The sequence below is a fragment of the Heterodontus francisci genome, chromosome 42, assembly GCF_036365525.1.
Source record: "Heterodontus francisci isolate sHetFra1 chromosome 42, sHetFra1.hap1, whole genome shotgun sequence".
In the NCBI taxonomy this organism is placed as follows: domain Eukaryota; kingdom Metazoa; phylum Chordata; class Chondrichthyes; order Heterodontiformes; family Heterodontidae; genus Heterodontus; species Heterodontus francisci.
The window spans coordinates 20,586,901-20,610,832 of NC_090412.1; the positions used below are offsets into that span (position 1 = coordinate 20,586,901).

General features: G+C 44.5%; 1 protein-coding gene across 2 annotated transcripts in view; it reads right to left on the minus strand.

Annotated features, from left to right (window-relative positions):
- LOC137355506 (A disintegrin and metalloproteinase with thrombospondin motifs 14) overlaps nt 1-23,932 on the minus strand; it is a 216,831-nt gene that overhangs the window by 125,070 nt on the left and 67,829 nt on the right. For both annotated transcript variants that reach the window (XM_068020727.1, XM_068020728.1), the window contains exon 4: nt 22,401-22,597. In XM_068020727.1, coding sequence (XP_067876828.1) covers nt 22,401-22,597 — 197 coding nt within the window. The remainder of the gene's footprint in view (nt 1-22,400; nt 22,598-23,932) is intronic.

Below are 23,932 nucleotides of genomic sequence, written 5' to 3' on the forward strand. Positions count from 1 at the left end.
CTAATTTTGGAATTCACTCATTAATTGGGAAGGTGACGTAGTGGTATTGTCACTGGACTAGTAATCTAGAGACCCAGAGTATTGCTCTGGAGACATGGGTTCAAATTCCACCACAGCAGAAGGTTGAATTTGAATTCAAGATTAATAAAAAATCTTGAATTAAATGTTGATCTAATGATGGCCATGAAACCATTGACGAGTTGTTGTAAAAACCCATCTGGTTTACTAATGTCCTTTAGGGAAGGAGATCTGATGTCTGGCCTACATGTGACTCCAGACCCACAGCAATGCGGTTGACTCTTAAATGCCCTTCGAAGTGGCCTAGCAAGCCACTCAGCTGTATCTAACTGCTACGTCGATAAAGAATGAAACCCGATGGAACACCCAGCATCGACCTAGGCACCAGAAACGACAACGGCAAACCCAGCCCGGTCGACCCTGCAAAGTCCTCCTTTCTAACATTTGAGGGCTTGTGTCAAAGTTGGGAGAGCTATCCTACAGACTAGTCAAGCAACAGCCCGACATTGTCATACTCATGGAATCATACCTTACAGACAATGTCCCAGGCACCATCCCTGGGTATGTCCTGTCCCACCGGCAGGACAGACCCACCAGAGGTGGCGGCACAATGGGTATACAGTCTGGGAGTCCTCAACATTGACTTTGGATCCCATGAAGTCTCATGGCATCAGGTCAGACATAGGCAAGTAAACCTCATGCTGATTACCCACCTACTGCCCTCCCTCAGCTGATGAATCAGTACTGTTCCATGTTGAACACCACTTGGAAGAAACGCCGAGGGTGGCAAGAACGCGGAATCAACTCTGGGTGGGGGACTTCAATATCCATTACCAAGAGTGGCTTGGTAGCACAACTACTGACCAAGCTGGCCAAGTCCCAAAGGACATAGCTGCTAGCAACAAAAACAAGAAATGCTGGATTCACTCAGCAGGTCTGGCAGCATCTGTGGAAAGAGAAGCAGAGTTAACGTTTCGGGTCAGTGACCCTTCTTCGGAACTGACAAATATTAGAAAAGTCACAGATTATAAACAAGTGAGGTGGGGGTTGGGCAAGAGATAACAAAGGAGAAGGTGCAGATTGGACCAGGCCACATAGCTGACCAAAAGGTCACGGAGCAAAGGCAAACAATATGTTAATGGTGTGTTGAAAGACAAAGCATTAGTACAGATTAGGTGTGAATATACTGAATATTGAACATCAGCAAGTGCAAACCTGAAGAAAAACAACCTGAAAAAAACAGTGGGTAAGCAAACTGAACAAACTAAGATGAAATGAAATAAATGCAAAAAAAGATTGTAAAAAATGTAAAAAGGAATGCAAAAAAAAAAAAGGAATAAAAAATAACTAAAAATGAAAGTAAAGTGGGGGGCTGTCATGCTCTGAAATTATTGAACTCAATGTTCAGTCCGGCAGGCTGTAGTGTGCCTAATCGGTGGATGAGATGCTGTTCCTCGAGCTTGCGTTGATGTTCACTGGAACACTGCAGCAATCCCAGGACAGAGATGTGAGCATGAGAGCAGGGGGGGAGTGTTGAAATGGCAAGCAACTGGAAGCTCAGGGTCCTGCTTGCGGACTGAGCGGAGATGTTCCGCAAAGCGGTCACCCAGTCTGCGCTTGGTCTCCCCAATGTAGAGGAGACCACACTGTGAGCAGCGAATACAGTATACTACATTGAAAGAAGTACAAGTAAATCGCTGCTTCACCTGAAAGGAGTGTTTGGGGCCTGGGATAGTGAGGAGAGAGGAGGTAAATGGGCAGGTATTACACCTCCTGCGATTGCAAGGGAAGGTGCCCTGGGACGGGGACGAGGTGGTGGGGGTAATGGAGGAGTGGACCAGGGTGTCGCGGAGGGAACGATCCCTTCGGAATGCTGACAGGGGAAGGGAGGGGAAGATGCGACTGGTAGTGGCATCACGCTGGAGGTGGCGAAAATGGCGGAGGATGATCCTTTGGATATGGAGGCTGGTGGGATGAAAAGTGAGGACAAGGGGAACCCTGTCACGGTTCTGGGAGGGAGGGGAAGGGGTGAGGGTAGAGGTGCGGGGAATGGGTCGGACACGGTTGAGGGCCCTGTCAACCACAGTGGGGGGAAATCCTCGGTTGAGGAAAAAGGAGGTCATATCAGAAGCACCGTCATGGAAGGTAGCATCATCAGAGCAGATGTGTCGGAGACGGAGAAACTGGGAGAATGGAATGGAGTCCTTACAGGAGGTAGGGTGTGAAGAAGTGTAGTCGAGGTAGCTGTGGGAGTCAGTGGGCTTATAATGGATATTGGTAGACAACCTATCCCCAGAGATGGAGACAGAGAAGTCGAGGAAGGGAAGGGAAGTGTCAGAGATGGACCATGTAAAGGTGAGAGAAGGGTGGAAATTGGAAGCAAAGTTGATAAAGTTTTCTAGTTCGGGGCGGGAGCAGGAAACGGCACCGATACAGTCATCAATGTACCGGAAAAAGAGTTGGGGGAGGGGGCCTGAGTAGGACTGGAACAAAGAATGCTCGACATATCCCACAAAAAGACAGGCATAACTAGGACCCATGCGGGTACCCATAGCGACACCTTTTACTTGAAGGAAATGCATGGAGTTGAAGGAGAAGTTGTTCAATGTGAGAACAAGTTCAGCCAGGCGGAGGAGGGTGTTGGTGGATGGGGACTGGTTGGGCCTCTGTTCCAGGAAGAAGCGGAGAGCCCTCAAACCATCCTGGTGGGGGATGGAGGTGTAGAGCGATTGGACGTCCATAGTGAAGAGGAGGCGGTTGGGACCAGGAAACTGGAAATAGTCAAAATGACGTAGGGCGTCAGAAGAGTCACGGAAGATCTCCAGAGGAGATGAGGTCTGAGGACTGATTCCACGTGGATTCCAACTGCAGTTTCACCCATCACGCTTTGAAACCACCCAGGATCACAGGTATCTCCGAGAAATACAACGTTCCTCCGACTGCTACTCTCGCCGCATCCTGAGATCCACACTCAGTGCTATGCGCCGCCATTAGCACACACTGGACCTCCCTCTCCAGCAGCACCGTCTCACCTTATCTCAAATCTGTTCTACTCCGCAGTTTCATCTCATCTTACGTCTCAACCGACGCATTAACAAAAAACTTTTTTTCTTCCTTTCAGGTGTTAAGGAACGCAAGCTCCAGAAGCTGATGGGGACTAATGCCCCTCCAGATCCTCCTTCCGCTTCACTTCCCTCTGACCCCACCCCTTCTGATCTGACCCCTTGCCGTGTATTCACTGCAGTTGGAATCCACGTGGAATCAGTCCTCAGACCTCATCTCCTCTGGAGATCTTCCCTCTACAGCTTCCAACCTCATAGTCCCGCAACCCCGGACAGCCCGCTTCTACCTCCTTCCCAAAATCCACAAACGGGACTGTCCCGGCAGACCCATTGTGTCAGCCTGCTCCTGCCCAACTGAACTTATTTCTTCCTATCTAGACTCTATCTTTTCTCCGCTGGTCCAGTCTCTTCCCACCTACATCCGTGACTCTTCTGACGCCCTACGTCATTTTGACAATTTCCAGTTTCCTGGTCCCAACCGCCTCCTCTTCACTATGGACGTCCAATCGCTCTACACCTCCATCCCCCACCAGGATGGTTTGAGGGCTCTCCGCTTCTTCCTGGAACAGAGGCCCAACCAGTCCCTATCCACCACCACCCTCCTCCGCCTGGCTGAACTTGTTCTCACATTGAACAACTTCTCCTTCAACTCCATGCATTTCCTTCAAGTAAAAGGTGTCGCTATGGGTACCCGCATGGGTCCTAGTTATGCCTGTCTTTTTGTGGGATATGTCGAGCATTCTTTGTTCCAGTCCTACTCAGGCCCCCTCCCCCAACTCTTTTTCCGGTACATTGATGACTGTATCGGTGCCGTTTCCTGCTCCCGCCCCGAACTAGAAAACTTTATCAACTTTGCTTCCAATTTCCACCCTTCTCTCACCTTTACATGGTCCATCTCTGACACTTTCCTTCCCTTCCTCGACTTCTCTGTCTCCATCTCTGGGGATAGGTTGTCTACCAATATCCATTATAAGCCCACTGACTCCCACAGCTACCTCGACTACACTTCTTCACACCCTACCTCCTGTAAGGACTCCATTCCATTCTCCCAGTTTCTCCGTCTCCGACGCATCTGCTCTGATGATGCTACCTTCCATGACGGTGCTTCTGATATGACCTCCTTTTTCCTCAACCGAGGATTTCCCCCCACTGTGGTTGACAGGGCCCTCAACCGTGTCCGACCCATTCCCCGCACCTCTACCCTCACCCCTTCCCCTCCCTCCCAGAACCGTGACAGGGTTCCCCTTGTCCTCACTTTTCATCCCACCAGCCTCCATATCCAAAGGATCATCCTCCGCCATTTTCGCCACCTCCAGCGTGATGCCACTACCAGTCGCATCTTCCCCTCCCTTCCCGTCAGCATTCCGAAGGGATCGTTCCCTCCGCGACACCCTGGTCCACTCCTCCATTACCCCCACCACCTCGTCCCCGTCCCAGGGCACCTTCCCTTGCAATCGCAGGAGGTGTAATACCTGCCCATTTACCTCCTCTCTCCTCACTATCCCAGGCCCCAAACACTCCTTTCAGGTGAAGCAGTGATTTACTTGTACTTCTTTCAATGTAGTATACTGTATTCGCTGCTCACAGTGTGGTCTCCTCTACATTGGGGAGACCAAGCGCAGACTGGGTGACCGCTTTGCGGAACATCTCCGCTCAGTCCGCAAGCAGGACCCTGAGCTTCCGGTTGCTTGCCATTTCAACACTCCCCCCTGCTCTCATGCTCACATCTCTGTCCTGGGATTGCTGCAGTGTTCCAGTGAACATCAACACAAGCTCGAGGAACAGCATCTCATCTACCGATTAGGCACACTACAGCCTGCCGGACTGAACATTGAGTTCAATAATTTCAGAGCATGACAGCCCCCCACTTTACTTTCATTTTTAGTTATTTTTTATTCCTTTTTTTTTTGCATTCCTTTTTACATTTTTTACAATCTTTTTTTGCATTTATTTCATTTCATCTTAGTTTGTTCAGTTTGCTTACCCACTGTTTTTTTCAGGTTGTTTTTCTTCAGGTTTGCACTTGCTGATGTTCAATATTCAGTATATTCACACCTAATCTGTACTAATGCTTTGTCTTTCAACACACCATTAACATATTGTTTGCCTTTGCTCCGTGACCTTTTGGTCAGCTATGTGGCCTGGTCCAATCTGCACCTTCTCCTTTGTTATCTCTTGCCCAACCCCCACCTCACTTGTTTATAATCTGTGACTTTTCTAATATTTGTCAGTTCCGAGGAAGGGTCACTGACCCGAAACGTTAACTCTGCTTCTCTTTCCACAGATGCTGCCAGACCTGCTGAGTGAATCCAGCATTTCTTGTTTTTGTTTCAGATTTCCAGCATCCGCAGTATTTTGCTTTTATTGACATAGCTGCTAGACTGGGTATGCAGCAAGTAGTGAGAGAACCAAGAGGGAAAAACATACTTGACCTCGTCCTCACCTATCTGCCTGCCAGGGATGGTGATAGCAGTGTCTGGGACATTGTAAGGCATGTTTCCGTGACTGTGACTATGACTATGTCAGACTGTTGCTTGACAAGTTAGTTATTTAATTGTCCGCCACCATTCACGGCTGGATGTGGCAGGACTGCAGAACTTAGATCTGATCCGTTGGTTATGGGATCGCTTAGCTCAGTCTATCGCATGCTGCTTACGCAGTTTGGCACGCAAGTAGTCCTGGGTTGTAGCTTCACCAGGTTGACACCTCATTTTGAGGTATGCCTGGTGCTGCTCCTGCCATGCCCTCCTGTATTCTTCATTGAATCAGGGTTGGTCTCCTGGCTTGATGGTAATGGTAGAGTGGGGGATATGCCAGGCCATGAGCTTACAGATTGTGGTTGAGTACAATTCTGCTGCTGCTGATGGCCCACAGTTCCTCATGGATGCCCATGTTTTTCATTGCTAGATCTGTTCGAAATCTAACCCATTTAGCACGGGGGTAGTGCCACACAACACGTTGTAGCGTATCCTCAATGTGAAGGCGGGACTTCGTCTCCACAAGGACCGTGCGGTTATCACTCCTACCAATACTGTCACGGACAGATGCATCTGCAGCAGGCAGATTGGTGAGGACGAGGTCAAGTATGTTTTTGCCTCTTGTTGGTTCCCTCACCACTTGCCTCATACCCAGTCTAGCAGCTAGGTCCTTTGGGATTTGGCCAGCTTGGTCAGTAGTGGTGCTACTGAGCCACACTTGATGGACATTGAAGTCCCCCACCCAGAGTACATTCTGTGCCCTTGTCACCCTCAGTGCTTCCTCCAAGTGGTGTTCAACATGGAACAGTACTGATTTATCAGCTGAGGGAGGACAGTATGTGGTAATCAGCAGGAGGTTTCCTTGCCCATGTCTGACTTGATGCCATGAGACTTCATGGGGTCCAGAGGCAAGGTTGAGGACTCCCAGGGCAACTCGCTCACAACTGTATACCCATTGTGGCTGCCACCTCTGGTGGGTCTGTCCTGCTGGTGGGACTGGACATAACCGGGGATGGTGATGACGGTGTCTGGGACATTGTCTGTAAGGTACGTCAGGCTGTTGCTTGACTAGTCTGTGGGACAGCTCTCCCAACTTTGGCACAAGCCCCCAGATGTTAGTAAGGAGGACATTGCAGTCCAGGGCTGGGTTTGCCGTTGTCGTTTCTGGTACCTAGGTCAATGCCGGGTGGTCCATCCCGTTTCATTCTTTATTGAAGTAGCAGTTAGATACAACTGAGTGGCTTGCTAGGCCAATTCAGAGGGCATTTAAGAATCAACCACATTGCTATGGGTCTGGAGTCACATGTCGGCCAGACATCAGATTTCCTTCCCTAAAGGACATTAGTGAACCAGATGGGTTTTTACAACAATCGACAATGATTTCATGGCCATCATTAGATCAACTTTTAATTCCAGATTTTTTTATTAATTGAATTCAAATTCCACCTTCTGCTGTGGTGGAATTTGAATCCATGTCTCCAGAGCAATACTCTGGGTCTCTAGATTACTAGTCCAGTGACAATACCACTACGCCACCTCCCCAATTAATGAGTGAATTCCACAATTAGTTTATATTTTGTCAATTAATTAAATCCTAAATAACAAAAGAGCTTCCTGTTAAAGCACCATTTGGGACTGGATTTCATCGTGTCTTAGTTTGAATCCTCAGACTTCATTTTTAAAACGACAGACATTGGTATTTATTTTCCCCACTCACCTGATCTCTGTCAATGATCTTCCTTTTCCCTATGTTTTAATTTCATATTCTTGTCATGCTACCCTTGTCTCTCCACTTCAGAGTTCCCTTGCTAAGTACCCAATGCAAATTGATAAATCAGAACTTTCCCTCCTACTTTAGCTTTTGCAACAAAAGTGTGATTCAATGCATGCAATTGGTATGCAGAGCTATCCCCAGATCCCTCACACTCTGAAATTAACAGAGATTGCTATAGTGGATAGATACAGCACTGAAACAGGCCCTTCGGCCCACCGAGTCTGTGCCGACCATCAACCACCCATTTATACTAATCCTACACTAATTCCATATTCCTACCACATCCCCACCTGTCCCTATATTTCCCTACCACCTACCTATACTATGGGCAATTTATAAAGGCCAATTTACCTATCAACCTGCATGTCTTTGGCATGTGGGAGGAAACCGGAGCACCTGGCGAAAACCCACGCAGCCACTCACAGGGAGAACTTGCAAACTCCGCACAGGCAGTACCCAGAATCGAACCCGGGTCGCTGGAGCTGTGAGGCTACGGTGCTAACCACTGCGCCGCCCAAGATTGATTTCAAGGTCATGGTAACCCCTTCTACCAATGGAATTGCTTTCATATTATTTATTTATTTAGAGATACAGCACTGAAACAGGACCTTCGGCCCACCGAGTCTGTGCCGACCATCAACCACCCATTTATACTAATCCTTACATTAATCCCATTACCCTCTCACATCCCCACCTTTCCTCAATTCCCCTACCACCTACCTATACTAGGGGCAATTTATAATGGCCAATTTACCTGACAACCTGCAAGTCTTTGGCTGTGGGAGGAAACCGGTGCACCTGGCGAAAACCCACGCAGCCACTCACAGGGAGAACTTGCAAACTCCGCACAGGCAGTACCCAGAATCGAACCCGGGTCGCTGGAGCTGTGAGGCTGCAGTGCTAACCACTGCACCGCCCTATATAGAATCCTAGAATGGCTACAACACAGAAGCTATTTAGCCTATCGTGTTGGCTCTCTGCAAAAGCAATTCACCTAGTCCCACTCCAGTGCCTTTTCCCCGTAGCCCTGCAAAAGTTTTCTTTGCAGATAATTATCTGATTCTCTTTTGAAGGCCTTGATTTAACCTACCTCCACCACAATCTCGGGCATTCCAGATCCTAACCGCCCACTGCGTAAAAAAGTTTTTCCTCATGTTGCTGTTACCTCTTTTACCAATCACCTTAAAATTGGTGTCCACTGGTTTTGGATCCTTCTGCAATTAAGAGCAGTTTCTCCCTATCCTGTACAGACCCCTCATGATTTTGAGCACCTCTCCCAAATCTCCTCTTAATCATCTCTTCTCCAAAGAGAACAGCCCCAACTACTCCAACCTATTCAAATAACTGAAGTTCCTCAGCCCTGGAACCTTTCTCGAGAATCTTTTCTGTACCCTCTCTGATGCCTCAACATCCTTCGTAAAACATTGTGCCCAGAACTGCACAGTGGTTAGCACCGCAGCCTCAGAGCTCCAGGACCCGGGTTCAATTCTGGGTACTGCCTGTGTGGGGTTTGCAAGTGCTCCCTGTGACCACATGGGTTTTCGCCGGGTGCTCCGGTTTCCTCCCACCGCCAAAGACTTGCCGCTGATAGGTAAATTGGCCATTGTAAATGCCCCTAGTGTAGGTAGGTGGTAGGGAATATGGGATTATTGTAGGGTTAGTATAAATGGGTGGTTGTTGGTTGGCACAGACTCGGTGGGCCGAAGGGCCTGTTTCAGTGCTGTATCTCTAAATAAATAAAATAAATAAATACTCTATAGTGTTTTATACAGATTTATCATAAATTCCTTGTTCTTGTACTCCATACCCCTATTTATAAAGCTCAGGATGCTGTATGCTTTCTCAACCTGCCCTGCAACCTTCAATGATTTGTGCCTCTATACCCCCAGGTCCTTGCCTCTCCTCGTTCCCTCTTCCAAAATGAATCACTTCACACTTTTAAGCATTAAATTTCATCTGCTATTTGTTCGCCCATTCCACCAGCCTGTTTATGTCCTCTTGAAGTTCATCATTATCCTCCTCACAGTTCACAATACTTCCAAGTTTTGTGTCATCCACAAATTTTGAAATTGTGCCCCGTACACCCAAGTCTAGGTCATTAACATATCAAAAAAAGCAGCAGTCCTAACACAGACCCCTGGGGAACCCCACTACATACCTTCCTCCAGTCCAAAAAACAACCATTCACAACTACTCCATTTCCTGTCACTCAGCCAATTTCACATCCATGCTGCTTCTGTCCATGGGCTTTAACTTTGCTGTCAAACCTGTTCTGTGACACATTATCAAATGCCTTTTGGAAGTCCATGTACACCACATCAATTGTATTACCCTCATCGACCCTCCCTGTTGCATCATAAAACTCAAGCAAGTTAGTTAAACATAATTTGTCCTTAACAGATCCGTGGCGCTTTCCTTAACTAATCCACATTTGTCCAAGTAACTATTAATGTTGCCCCGAATTACTGTTTCTTAAATCTTTCCCACCACTGAGGATAAACTGACTTGCCCTTACACCCCTTTTGCAATTTTCCAGTCCTCTAGCATCACACCTGTATCTAAGGAGGATTGGAAGACTATGGCTAGTGCCTCCGCAATTTCCACCCTTTCTTCTCCAAGTATCTTGGGATGCATCTCATCCGGTCCTGGTGACTTATCAACTTTAAGTACAGCCAACCTATCTTATACCTCCTCTTTATAAATTTTTAGCCCATCCACTGTCTCTTTCACCATGACTTGGGCAGCATTTTCTTCCTTGGTAAAGAAAGATACAAAGTACTCATACAGTACCTCAGCCATGCCCTCTGCCTCCATGTGTAAATCCCATTTTAGGTCCCCAATCAGCCCTACTCCTTCTTTAGCCACTCTTTTACTATTTATATGCGATAGAAGACTTTTAGATTCCCTTTTATGTTAGCTGTGACTCTCTTCTCATACCCTGTCTTTGCTTATGTTTTTTCACTCCCCTTTGAACCTTCTATATTTAGCCTGGTTCTCAATTCTATTATTCACCTGACATCTGTCATTTGCACCCCTTTTCTGCTTCAGATTTCTCTCTCTTTCGTCATCCAGGGAGCTCTGGAGCTGTTTGCCCTACCTTCCCACCACTCCCCCTCCCCACCATGGGTATTTACCTTGACTGTACCGGAACTATCTCCTCTTTAAAAGCAGCCCCTTGTTCAGTTACAGTTTTGCCTCCAATCTTAGCCACTACATAAAAAGGAGCCACACTATTCAAATCGAGATATATGACGCAGTCATGAGCAATGTTCCCTCCAAGCTGCGTAGCCAGCCAATCAGCAAACTGAGTTCCCGTGCAGGCTGCGCACAAATGGGCCCCATTAAGTTACTATGTATGTCTGCGCAAATAATTTTAACCGCCCACACACTTAAGCAAATCTGCCATGCACGACAAAAATAACAGAAGGTACATTAGTCACGAGTAGAATAGAGAGAAACAAAAACAAAAATCTACTCAACTAGCAAATGCCTGACATATTTCAGGTATCCACCAATACAATATAGAAGCCTAAAACACAGGACAATGTTGAGCTCTGATGAGTGTCTGTTGGTGTGGGAACATTACAAGTATGTCGATTGAGCATAAAGCATACTGATTGAAATGTATTATTTACTGAAATTCAACCAGTCAATCAAAACCTATATGGGGTAGAGTTTCTGCTTTGGGCATAATCGGGAAATTGCACTCAAAACTGTGATTGTTAGGTTAGACTTCAAGTTTCCACTAAAGTCCATTTGCATAATCACAAATGTAAAATATTCATGGACCAGCACAATCAGGCAGTGTGATAGTGTGTTTTATTTCTTTTTCACCATGAAAAACTATTAATGGATGTATTTAAGAGTGGTCATCTGATGGAATTTTATTAATACAGTTGAAAATACTGTTAACACAAAAATATGCAATTTTAGTAAGCGTCCAGTTCTCCACCTGTGAGTAACCTGATTTAAAGTCACTGAAAGAACTGTACTGAACCATTTATAAGTTTAATTGGTGTACTATAGTCAGTTTCTTAGTAAATTAATTTCTTGATATGTAAAACATTTAAAATATACCTACTAGTGCTTGTGCACCTAAGAAAAGGGTAAACATATTCTCTGCGTGTTGGTGTAATACAATGTACATCTTCCAGTGAAACACTGGTTTATAATTTAACCACAAGAACTGCACAGGGACATTTGCTATTAAATCTATATCCCTTTATAAAAAAGTTTTCCCAGTCACTAGAAAGCAATCAGAAACGACCACATAAACAACTAGTTTATTCCCATATTTCAAAGTCTTTTCAGCAATAGTGTTATTTCTACACTGACACCGTTGGTTTGCAGTTTGTAATCAGCAGCAAAGCAACGGCACTCGCCGCTGACCATGAAGAAAAATGCCCACAAAGATCTAGTAATCTCTGTGACGTGGATTTCACCTGATAAGACATTGATTTGATTCTGGCACCAACTAGAGGGGGTCACCGGCATCCAGCAAATGATGCCAACAAGCAGGCTAAGCAACCAATCACACTGAAGAATTCTAACAGACAGCAAACCAAGAAGTAAAATGCACTGACTATCCTTAACTTTTTATAAAAGCAAAATGCTATGGATGCTGGAAATCTTAAATAACAATCGAAAATACTGGAAATACTCAACAGGTCCACTATAAGCCACTGCCTCCCACTTTCCTCTCACCCAGCTTCCTGTTTTTCCGTCTCCGTTGCATCTGTTCTGACAATGCCACATTCCATACCTGTGCTTTTGATATGTCTTTCTTTTTCCTCAATCAAGGTTGGTAGGGCCCTTGACTGTGTCCATTCCATTTCCTGCACATCTGCTCACACCCCTTCCCTCCCATACCACAATAAGATTTCCATTAGCAGCCTTCACATTCAATGGATCATCCTCCATCATTTTTGCAAAGCCACCACCAAACACATCTTCTTCCCCCTCTCCTTTCAGCATTCTGAAGGGACTTGTCCACTCCTCAATCATTGCCAAACAAACCCCCTCTCCTTCGCATGCAAGTGCGGGTGATGCAACATCTGCCATTTTACCTTCTCCCTTCCCACCGTCCAAGGCCCCAAACACTCCTTCCAGGTAAAACAGCGAGTTACTTGTACTTCTTTCAATTTAGTATACTAGTCGCTGCCCACGATGTTGTCTCTTCCACCTGGGAAGACTAAACGCAGACTGGGTGCCCACTCTGCTGCACAACTTCGTTCAGTCTGCAAGCGTGACCCTGAGCTTCCAGTCACTCATCATTTTAATACTCTGCCACTCTGACCTCTCTGTCCTCAGCCTCCAACCTTTTTCCAACGAAGCTCAAGGAACAGCACATCATCTTTCAATTAGGCATTTTGAAACCTTTTGGACTCAACACAGTTCAACAATTTCAGATCCTAACCTCTGCCCCCGCTCTTCTTTTTTTTGGATGGTAGCACTTGGTGATGATTCTGCTTTTCCCATTTACACCCACTCTAGACCCATCTTTTGTTTCTTTACTTGTCCCACTACCATCTCCTCTTACATTAGATTAGATTAGAGATACAGCACTGAAACAGGCCCTTCGGCCCACCGAGTCTGTGCCGAACATCAACCACCCATTTATACTAATCCTACACTAATCCCATATTCCTACCAAACATCCCCACCTGTCCCTATATTTCCCTACCACCTACCTATACTAGTGACAATTTATAATAGCCAATTTACCTATCAACCTGCAAGACTTTTGGCTTGTGGGAGGAAACCGGAGCACCCGGAGAAAACCCACGCAGACACAGGGAGAACTTGCAAACTCCACACAGGCAGGCAGTACCCAGAATCGAACCCGGGTCCCTGGAGCTGTGAGGCTGCGGTGCTAACCACTGCGCCTTCACCACTGTTACCTTGCACCATCATCCCTTTTTGTTATTTAGTCTCTCGCGCCTTGTTCCTTTCGTCCCACCTTTCCTTGCCTCTGCGCTTGCTTAAAACCTGTTACATTTCCAACTTTTTCCAGTTCTAAAAGGTCATTAACCTAAAATTATGTTTCTCTTTCCACAAATGCTGCCTGACCTGCTGAGCATTTTCAGCATTTTATGTGTTACCCTTCCCTTTCTATTATTTTCCAGAGTGAAATAAAGATTGGGATAGATACATGGGATTCAGGCAGAAACTGAAATATCCAACTTAAAAAAAAAAATTAAAGCCCTATAGAATTATCAAAGTGGAGAAAGTTGACATTCCACAAACATCATAACTTTTCAGGGCCAGAGAAGGTGTTTATTAGTAATTATGAAATTAGCACATTGCTTAAAAAAAAGTTATACCTCATTCAACAAGGCATAACTTTTTGAAGAGTTTTTACTACAAGACTAATAGCCTAAAAGTGGAAGTTCCCGTCAATTCGAGTGATTCCAAAAGATTTCCATCTACTGGGAGTTTAACAGCGGAGCCTGTGGAGGAGAGTGGAATTACTGACAGCAATTTCTGGATTTCCATGTTTAACTGTGCACGTGCAGTTTCACAGCTGTAATGACGGCAAACTCTGCTAGTTTCGCCATTACTACAATCCCAAAATCTGGGCCAATATATACCCTTAAAATTAAAAATTGATTACTTAATAAATTAAACAACTCTGGATAAACAAACAAATATATCCATTCCATGTCACAAGCCCCTCCAACAACTGTTCTATTCAGGGTCCGCAAACTAGCTTTCTACACAAATGAGTGTGGCTATTTCTCAGGTAATGGTATTTGCATTAAAGTGAAAAGGCTCAAATTCCAGAACCCTTCAGCCCTTTATTGCCAATGAACCTTTCTGCATCTCCAAATGCAGCACTACTTTATATTGATAAATATTTTGCTGTCAAAATAATAGTGAGCTAAGGCCACTCACAATTATTTAAGTGTGAATGATACAGCAACTTCAGGTGAGCAGCAGATGCACTGTTAAATGCTTCCCAAGTTGAGCCATTAGCTTCACGAAAATGGCATTTTGCTGTCTGCCTCACCATTAACATGCATTAAGTGTGTGAAGTTGCTGCATTTGCACAGTAGATACAAACTCAACTTTCCACAGAAAGACAAGTCTGGTCATAGAGTTATAGAACTATACAGCACAGAAACAGGCCCTTCAGCCCACTGTGTTCACGCCGGCCATCAAGCCTATCTATTCTACTCCCATTTTCCAGCACTTGGCCCACAGCCTTGTATGCTATGACACTTCAAGTGCTCATCTAAATACTTCTTAAATGTTGTGAGGGTTCCTGCTTCTACCACGCCTTCAGGCAGTGTGTTCCAGATTCCAACCACCCTCTGTATGGAAATAAATTTCCTCAAATCTCCTCTAAACCTCCTGCCCTTTACGTAAATCTATGCTCCCTGGTTATTGATCCCTCTGCTAAGGGAAAAAGTTTCTTCCTATCTACCCTATCTATGCTCTTCATAATTTTGTATACCTCAATCAGGTCCCCCCTCAGCCTTCTCTGCTCTAAGGAAAACAACCCTAGCCTATCCAGTATCTCTTCATAGCTGAAATGCTCCAGCCCAGGCAATATCCTGGTGAATCTCCTCTGCACCCTCTCCAGTGCAACCACACCCTTCCTATAGTGTGGCGACCAGAACTGTACACAGTACTCCAGCTGTGGCCTAATTAGCGTTTTATACAGCTCTATCATAACCTCCCTGCTCTTATATTTTATGCCTTGGCTAATAAAGGCAAGTATCCCATATGCCTTCCTAACCACATTATCTACCTGTGCTGCTGTCTTCAGTGATCTATGGACAAGTACACTAAGGTCCCTCTGACACTCTGTACTTCCTAGGGTCCTACCATCCTTTGTATATTCCCTTGCCTTGTTAGTCCTCCCAAAATGCATCACCTCACACTTCTCAGGATTAAATTCCATTTGTCACTACTCTGTCCACCTTACCGGCGTATCTATATCGTCCTGTAATCTAAGGCTTTCCTCCTTACTATTTACGATGCCACTAATTTTGGGGCAGCACAGTGGCATAGTGGTTAGCACCGCAGCCTCACAACTCCAGCGACCCGGGTTCAATTCTGGGTACTGCCTGTGTGGAGTTTGCAAGTTCTCCCTGCGTCTGCGTGGGTTTCCTCCCACAGCCAAAAGACTTGCAGGTTGATTGGTAAATTCGCCATTGTAAATTGCCCCTAGTTTAGGTAGGTGGTAGGGGAATATAGGAACAGGTGAGGATGTGGTAGGAATATGGGATTAGTGTAGGATTAGTATAAATGGGTGGTTAATGGTCGGCACAGACTCGGTGGGCCGAAGGGCCTGTTTCAGTGCTGTATCTCTAAATCTAAATCTAAAACCGGTCCCAGAAGAGATCCCAATGATCCAGATATCTGAAACCCTCCCTCCTACACCAGCTGTTTAGCCACGTGTTTAGCTGCACTATTTTCCTATTTCTAGCCTCACTGGCACGTGGCACAGGGAGTAATCCCGAGATTACAACCCTAGAGGTCCTTGTTTTTCAACTTACTACCAAACTCCCTGAACTCCCCCTGCAGGTGGGACCTGTACAAGAAGGATGGGTTATCTAAACTGGAGGGGCACAAATATCCTGGCTGCGAGGTTTGCTAGCGTCACTCAGGAGGGTTTAAAGTAGTGTGGCAGGGAGGTGGGAACCAGAGCAGTAGGTCAGCAGGTGAAGTAACTGAGGGGGAACTAGTGAATAAGGCCAGTAAGACTGAGAGGAAGAGCAGACAGGGAGATGTTGCTGAGCACAGCAGGACTGGTGGTCTGAAGCGCATTTGTTTCAAAGAGACAAGTACAACAGGTAAGGCAGATGAACTTAGAGCTTGGATTAGTACTTGGAACTATGATGTTATTGCTATTACAGAGACTTGGTTGAGGGAAGGGCAGGATTGGCAGCTAAACGTTCCGGGATTTAGATGCTTCAGGCGGGATAGAGGGGGATGTAAAAGGGATGGGGGAGTTGCATTACTGGTTAAGGAGAATATCACAGCTGTACTGCGGGAGGACACCTCGGAGGGATCTTGCAGCAAGGCAATATGGGTAGAGCTCAGGAATAGGAAGGGTGCAGTCACAATGTTGGGGGATTACTACAGGCCTTCCAACACCCAGCAGGAGGTAGAGGAGCAGATATGTAGGCAGATTTTGGAAAGATGTAAAAACAACAGGATTGTTGTGGTGGGTGATTTTAACTTCCCCTATATTGACTGGGACACACTTAGTGCTAGGGGCTTGGATGGGGCAGAATTTGTAAGGAGCATCCAGGAGGGCTTCTTGAAACAATATGTAGATAACCCAACTAGGGAAGGGGTCGTACTGGACCTGGTATTGGGGAGTGAGCCCGGTCAGGTGGTCGAAGTTTCAGTAGGGGAACATTTCGGGAAGGTGACAATAATTCTGTAAGTTTTAAGGTACTTGTGGATAAGGATAAGAGTAGTCCTCGGGTGAAGGTGCTAAATTGAGGGAAGGCTAATTATAACAATATTAGGCAGGAACTGAAGAATTTAGATTGGGGGTGGCTGTTTGAGGGTAAAACAACATCTGACATGTGGGAGTCTTTCAAACATCAGTTGATTAGAATCCAGGACTGGCATGTTCCTGTGAGGACAAAGGATAAGTTTGGCAAGTTTCGGGAACCTTGGATAACGAGGGATATTGTGAGCCTAGTCAAAAAAAAAGGAAGCATTCGTAAGGGCTAGAAGGCTGGGAACAGACGAAGCCCTTGAGGAATATAAAGAAAGTAGGAAGGAACTTAAGCAAGGAGTCAGGAGGGCTAAAAGGGGTCATGAAAAGTCATAGGCAAACAGGATTAAGGAGCATCCCAAGGCTTTTTATACGTATATAAAGAGCAAAGGGGTAGCCAGGGAAAGGGTTGGCCCACTCCAGGACAGAGGAGGGAATCTATGCGTGGAGCCAGAGAAAATGGGCGAGGCACTAAATGAGTACTTTGCATCAGTATTCACCAAAGAGTTGGACTTGGTGGATGATGAGTCTAGGGAAGGGAGTGCAGATAGTCTGGGTCATGTCGATATCAAAAACGAGGTGATGTTGGGCGTCTTGAAAAACATTAAGTCCAGGGCCTGATGGGATCGACCCCAGAATACTGAGGGAGGCACGGGAGGAAATTGCTGGGGCCTTGACAGAAATCTTTGTATCCTCATTGGCTACAGGTGGGGTTCCAGAGGACTGGAGAATAGCCAATGTTGTTCCTTTGTTTAAGAAGGGTGGTAAGGATAATCCAGGAAATTACAGGCCGGTGAGCCTTATGACAGTGGTAGGGAAATTATTGGAGAGGATTCTTCGGGACAGGATTTACTCCCATTTGGAAACAAATGGACTTATTAACGAGAGGCAGCATGGTTTTGGTGAAGGGGAGGTCGTGTCTCACTAACTTGATCGAGTTTTTTGATGAAGTGACGAAGATGATTGATGAAGGAAGGACAGTGGATGTTATCTACATGGACTTCAGTAAAGCCTTTGACAAGGTCCCTCATGGCAGACTGGTACAAAAGGTGGAGTCACACGGGATCAGAGGTGAGCTGGCAAGATGGATACAGAACTGGCTCGGTCATCGAAGACAGAGGGTAGCAGTGGAAGGGTGCTTTTCTGAATGGAGGGCTGTGTCTAGTGGTGTTCCGCAGGGATCAGTGCTGGGACCATTGCTGTTTGTAGTATATATAAATGATTTGGAGGAAAATGTAGCTGGTCTGATTAGTAAGTTTGCGGACGACACAAAGGTTGGTGGAGTTGCAGATAGTGATGAGGATTGTCAGGGGATACAGCAGGATATAGATCGGTTGGAGACTTGGGCGGAGAAATGGCAGATGGAGTTTAATCCAGACAAATGTGAGGTAATGCATTTTGGAAGGTCTAATACAGGTGGGAAGTATACAGTAAATGGCAGAACCCTTAGGAGTATCGACAGGCAGAGAGATCTGGGTGTACAGGTCCACAGATCACTGAAAGTGGCAACACAGGTGGGTAAGGTAGTCAAGAAGGCATACAGCATGCTTGCCTTCATCGGTCGAGGCATAGAGTATAAAAATTGTCATCATGCTGCAGCTGTACAGAACCTTAGTTAGGCCACACTTGGAATATTGCGTACAATTCTGGTCGCCACACTATCAGAAGGATGTGGAGGCTTTGGAGAGAGTACAGAAGAGATTTACCAGGATGTTGCCTGGTCTGGAGGGCATTAGCTATGAGGAGAGGTTGGATAAACTTGGATTGTTTTCACTGGAACGACGCAGGTGGTGGGGCGACATGATAGAGGTTTACAAAGTTATGAGTGGCATGGACAGAGGGGATAGTCAGAAGCTTTTTCCCAGGGTGGAGGAGTCAGTTACTAGGGGATATAGGTTTAAGGTGCGAGGGGCAAAGTTTAGAGGGGATGTGCAAGGCAAGTTTTTTTTTTTTACACAGAGGGTGGTGAGTGCCTGGAACTTGCTGCCGGGGGAGGTGGTGGAAGCAGGTACGATAGCGACATTTAAGAGACATCTTGACAAATACATGAATAGGATGGGAATAGAGGGATATGGACCCCGGAAGTGCAGAAGGTTTTAGTTTAGACAGGCATCATGATCGGCGCAGGCTTGGAGGGCCGAATGGCCTGTTCCTGTACTGTTCTTTGCGGCTTCAGCTGATTCCCTCCAATTCAATGTGTTGCTCCAGCCCACTCTCTGTTGCTATTTCAGCAGCTCCCACCCATGCTGGCCCACTCACTGTGCTGCTTCAATGGAAAACAAAACAGTCAGAATTTTTTTAAACACCTCAAAATGCAACCACCAAGCCACCCTGTTCTGCCTCACCCATCAGAGATCGCTGCACAATTTCACTGGTTACTGGCCCTAAACAGAGCTTTCTCCATTTATCACTGCCGTAAGTTTTTATTGTCAAGAAAGTTATAAATGCTGCTAGCAAAGACAGCATTCATTTGATTTATCTCAACTTCTTTTGTCAGTCTTACATAAGGAACTTTTATCATGCATTTCTGCAAATCTAAACAACTATGTTCACTGGATATCCTGAACTGATTTAATATCTTCTTAAAGAACACCAGAAGATTTGTGGGGGATGAGTTATTGGTTCCAAATCCATGCTGGCGACTCCTCATTCTTTATATCAAGACCGATAGCAAATTATGGATACCTGGGTAACCAGTCTATAATTTCCAGCTTCAGGTCTTGATCCTTTTTGAATATCATGATGCATTCATTAATCTCTGCTTTGTAAGTGCACACGGCATTTACATTTTAATTTTGAATAAACAACTTGTATTTATTAGCACTTTTAACATAATAAACCATCCCAAGGTGCCTCACAGGAGCATTATAAAACAAAATATGACACTGAGCCACATAAGGAGATACGATATTAGGTTAGATGACCAAAAGCTTGACCAAAGAGGTAGGCTTTATGGAATGTCTTAAAGGGAGAGAGACAATTAGGCAGATATTTGTAGGGAAGGAATTCCAGAGTTTAGGGCCAAGGCAACTGAAACCTAGCCACCAACGGTGAAGCGATTAAAGTCACGGATGCTCAAGGGCAAAGTCTGGTGATGTTACGGAGGTGAAAATAGGTAGTCTTAGCAATGGCACAATTGTGGCTGGGAGCTCATCTCAGTGTCAAATATGACACCAAGGTTGTGAAGGTGCTCAGTAAAACCAATGCACTTCCATGAATGAGGGAGAGAAAAATGAGCCAACTCACTCTTATCACATACCTCTTGTTGGCAGGCTGAACTGGAAAGGGTCTAACCCTTATTGATCAATTTCTACACTCTTGCCTTTTTCTTGTGTCTGAATTTTGTTATAACCCATACAATGTGGTCATGGTCTAGAAGTTACCAATCATGACTGCCAGTTAAAGAAAAGGTGTTGCCTTAAACCAAGACTCAACATAGCTTAAACTTAGCAATAAAATTAGTTAATTAAACCTATTCCGGTAAAGTAATGCTGACCCTAATGACCCAAAATGTACACCAAGCAAGAAACGGGATTAGACTAGATGGGTCATGTGGAGAAAAATACAGGGACCAATTTGAAGGGCCAAGCGGCTTGTTTTCAATTCTGTAATAATCGACGATTTCTTCATAAGAAATCTCAGACTTAATGGTTCCAAAAACAATGGGAAAAACATAACTAAAAACCAATTCTGATGAAAGGTCACAGACCTAAAACTTTAACTTAGTTTCTCTCCCCACAAATGCTGCCAGATCTGCTGTGTATTTCCAGCACTTTCTGTTTTTAATAACTAAAAACCGTCTGGTTCAGATATACAAAAGCATTTCATAAAGAAACTTTAACAGGATAAATCACATATACAGATTTCCACTGTCAAATTACTGATTCATCATTCGCTTGAAGACAATAATAGAATTGAGTTAATTTTGTGGATGTACCCTTGTATATTTGCGAAATTCAAATTTCCAAAACTACAATTTGATCCAATGTCTACTTTTAAATATTACTGTGTGAAAACTATTAATAATTGGAAACTGCTGACATTTATCTATTTCTTTTGGGCCTCCTTATCTCGAGAGACAATGTCTACTTTTAAATATTACTGTGTGAAAACTATTAATAATTGGAAACTGCTGACATTTATCTATATAAAAATGATAATTAAACACATCGGTCTTGAAATTACTCTATGCACATAACCCACTCCACTGGCTGGAATCACAACTAGCACAAAGGAAGATAGTTGTGCTTGCTGGGAGGTTAATCATCTCAGTTCCCAGGACATCACTGCAGGAGTTCCTCAGGGTACTGTCCTAGGCATAACCATCTTCAGCTGCTTCATCAATGACCTTCCCTCCATCATAAGGTGGGGATGTTCGCTAATGGTTGCACAATATTCAGCACCATTCGCAACTCCTCAAATACTGAAGCAGCTCATGTCCATATGCAGCAAGACCTGGACAACATCCAGGCTTTGGCTAATAAGTGGCAAGTAACATTCGCACCACACAAGTGCCAGGCAATGATCTTCTCAAACAAGACAGAATCTAACCATCTCCCCTTGACATTCAACAGCATTACCATCGCTGAATCCCCCACTATCAGCATCCTTGGGGTCACCATTGACCAGAAACTAAACCGGACCAGCCACATAAATGCTGTGGCTACAAGAGTAGGACAGAGGCTGTGAATTCTGTGGCAAGTAACCTACTTCCTGTCTCCCCAATGCCTGTCCACCAACTGCAAGGCACAAGTCAGGAGTGTGATGGAATACTCTCCACTTGCATGGATGGGTGCAGCTCCAACAAACCTCAAGGAGCTTAACAACATCCAGGACAAAGCAGCCTGCTTGATTGGCACCCCATCCACAATCTTAAACATTCACTCCCTTCACCACAGATGCACAGCTTCAGCAGTGTGTACCATCTACAAGATGCACTGCAGCAACTCATCAAGGCTCCTTCAACAGCACCTTCCAAACGCGCGACCTCTACCACCTAGAAGGACCAGGGCAGCAGATGCATGGGACCACCACCACCTGCAAGTTCCCCTCCAAGCCACACAACATCGCTGTTCCTTCACAGTCACTGGATCAAGATCCTGGAACTCCCTTCCTAGCAGTACGGTGGGTGTACCCACACTCCAAGGACTGCTGTGGTTCAAGAAGGCAGCTCACCACAACCAATTAGGGATGGTCAATAAATGCTAGCCTAGCCAGTGACACCCACATCCCCCAAACAAATTTTTTTAAAGTTGTATTTCCTCCTCCCATTTTAGTGGAGGTACTAATCTATTTACTTTAATTAACAGCTCTGGTACAACTGCTAAGGGAGGGCATACAGATGTATTCATATGTATATATGTTATTTCCCCTCAGCATAACTTCAAATCCAGTGAGAAGACAGAAAAAGATAAACTCAAAATTCTATTACACATGGTATATATGCTAATACTGACCACCTCCAGGCGCGTATCCATTGTCTCTCGAGATAAGGAGGCCCAAAAGAAATATGCTAATATCACTGAACAAAATAATTTATAGGATAAAATACAAGTATGTGAAAATAAATTACTAATAAAGCAAGTGTGAAATATAACATGACTACTTACAATATTCATTAGTGTCAGAACATAGTTCTGCACATGCTCTTTTCCATGGAATCGAACAACCGAATCGTCTACAGCCAATAGAACCTCTATGTTGTAGTCATCTTTCTTTGCATGTCTTCTTTTTCGTACTGGATGACTTAGCTTCCCCTCAATAACATCTAGAGCATTTGCAAGGTTGCCAACACCAAATTTTGGGTCTTTGGAGGAATAAAGATAGCAAGACAAAAAAAGAATCAGTTATTGCTTTTATAATAAATTAATTGACATAAAAGTAAATACCATTAAATGATCCATTTTATATGCAGTTTCAAAAACATACAAAAAATTGCCTAGTCAGTTTACTCATCTCTAATAAGGCTAGCAAAAATAAATATAAAACAACTTAATATTCTAGTTACAGTTTTTCAATCATTGATATTTTACATTTAATTCCAAACTTACAAGTTAATTATTCCAATGTTTCCAGATACTTTCCTATAAAGTCATTCAAACTGAATTCCAGTCATGGATTGAAGTATGCTGGCTTAGATTTCTAATGTTTAATCATGACAGTTACAATCTGTAATGTGTAACATTATCAATTACTTCTGTACGTGGAACTAAACACTCATTCATGCATTATGAAATATGCACTTTAAGCAGAAGAGTAAAACTATGAAAAGTTGTCTGTAGGTATTCAGGTACATTACAAAAGTAAAATACAAGAAGCATGATCTGTTCCTACTCAATCAGCATTGGGATGCATAAAGCAACCACATCACATCACTACTTTTTCAAGACTGGGAGAGGAGGGTCAAAGGTGAGTAATAGAAACATTTATAGAACTCCAGACTGAAAGGTGATAAGTTCCCCAGAATCATATAAAAGACATTTCATAGCCAACAAAGCAGTGTGATAAATATGTCCATAATTGAAGCTTACTGTGTAACAGAGCTCGAGATAGGTTTGACTGTCTCACATGTAATGTTCATCATCTCAGTACTTGAGAGTGATATACTTGAGAGATTTTCAACTCTTAAAGAGTTAGTGTTAGTGTAAAAACTTCTTTCTCATGTCATAACTAGTAGAAAGATTTATTATTTCCACGGGTATCTCACAACTTGCATAATAAGTGATAACTAAATATTAAAAGGCATGCATCTAGCATCCTTCTTAATTTCTTTTCTAAATTACCATTTAATACTCAGCAAGTACCAAATAACTGTCCAATAAAATAATTCCTTCACACTGCTTTCAGCTACCATTTTCCCTCTTCACCCAGGTTAATATAAAAGAGCTAGAAACAATATTTATAAACAAATGTTAAAACTGCACAATTCTAAGGGAGAGAAAAAACTCTCAGAAAAGCTTGCACATAAACTTGATTATTTAATACCAGAATTGCCTGTAAGAATCTCCCCTTCTTCTGGACTTTGGACCTTGTGCTGCAATTTATCCTGGAATAGTGTGCTGAAAATTTCCAGCAGCAGTTGACAAATTGGGCAGCATTTTACAAGATCAGCAGTGAGCTCCAAAGATGGCGGCGTGCACCA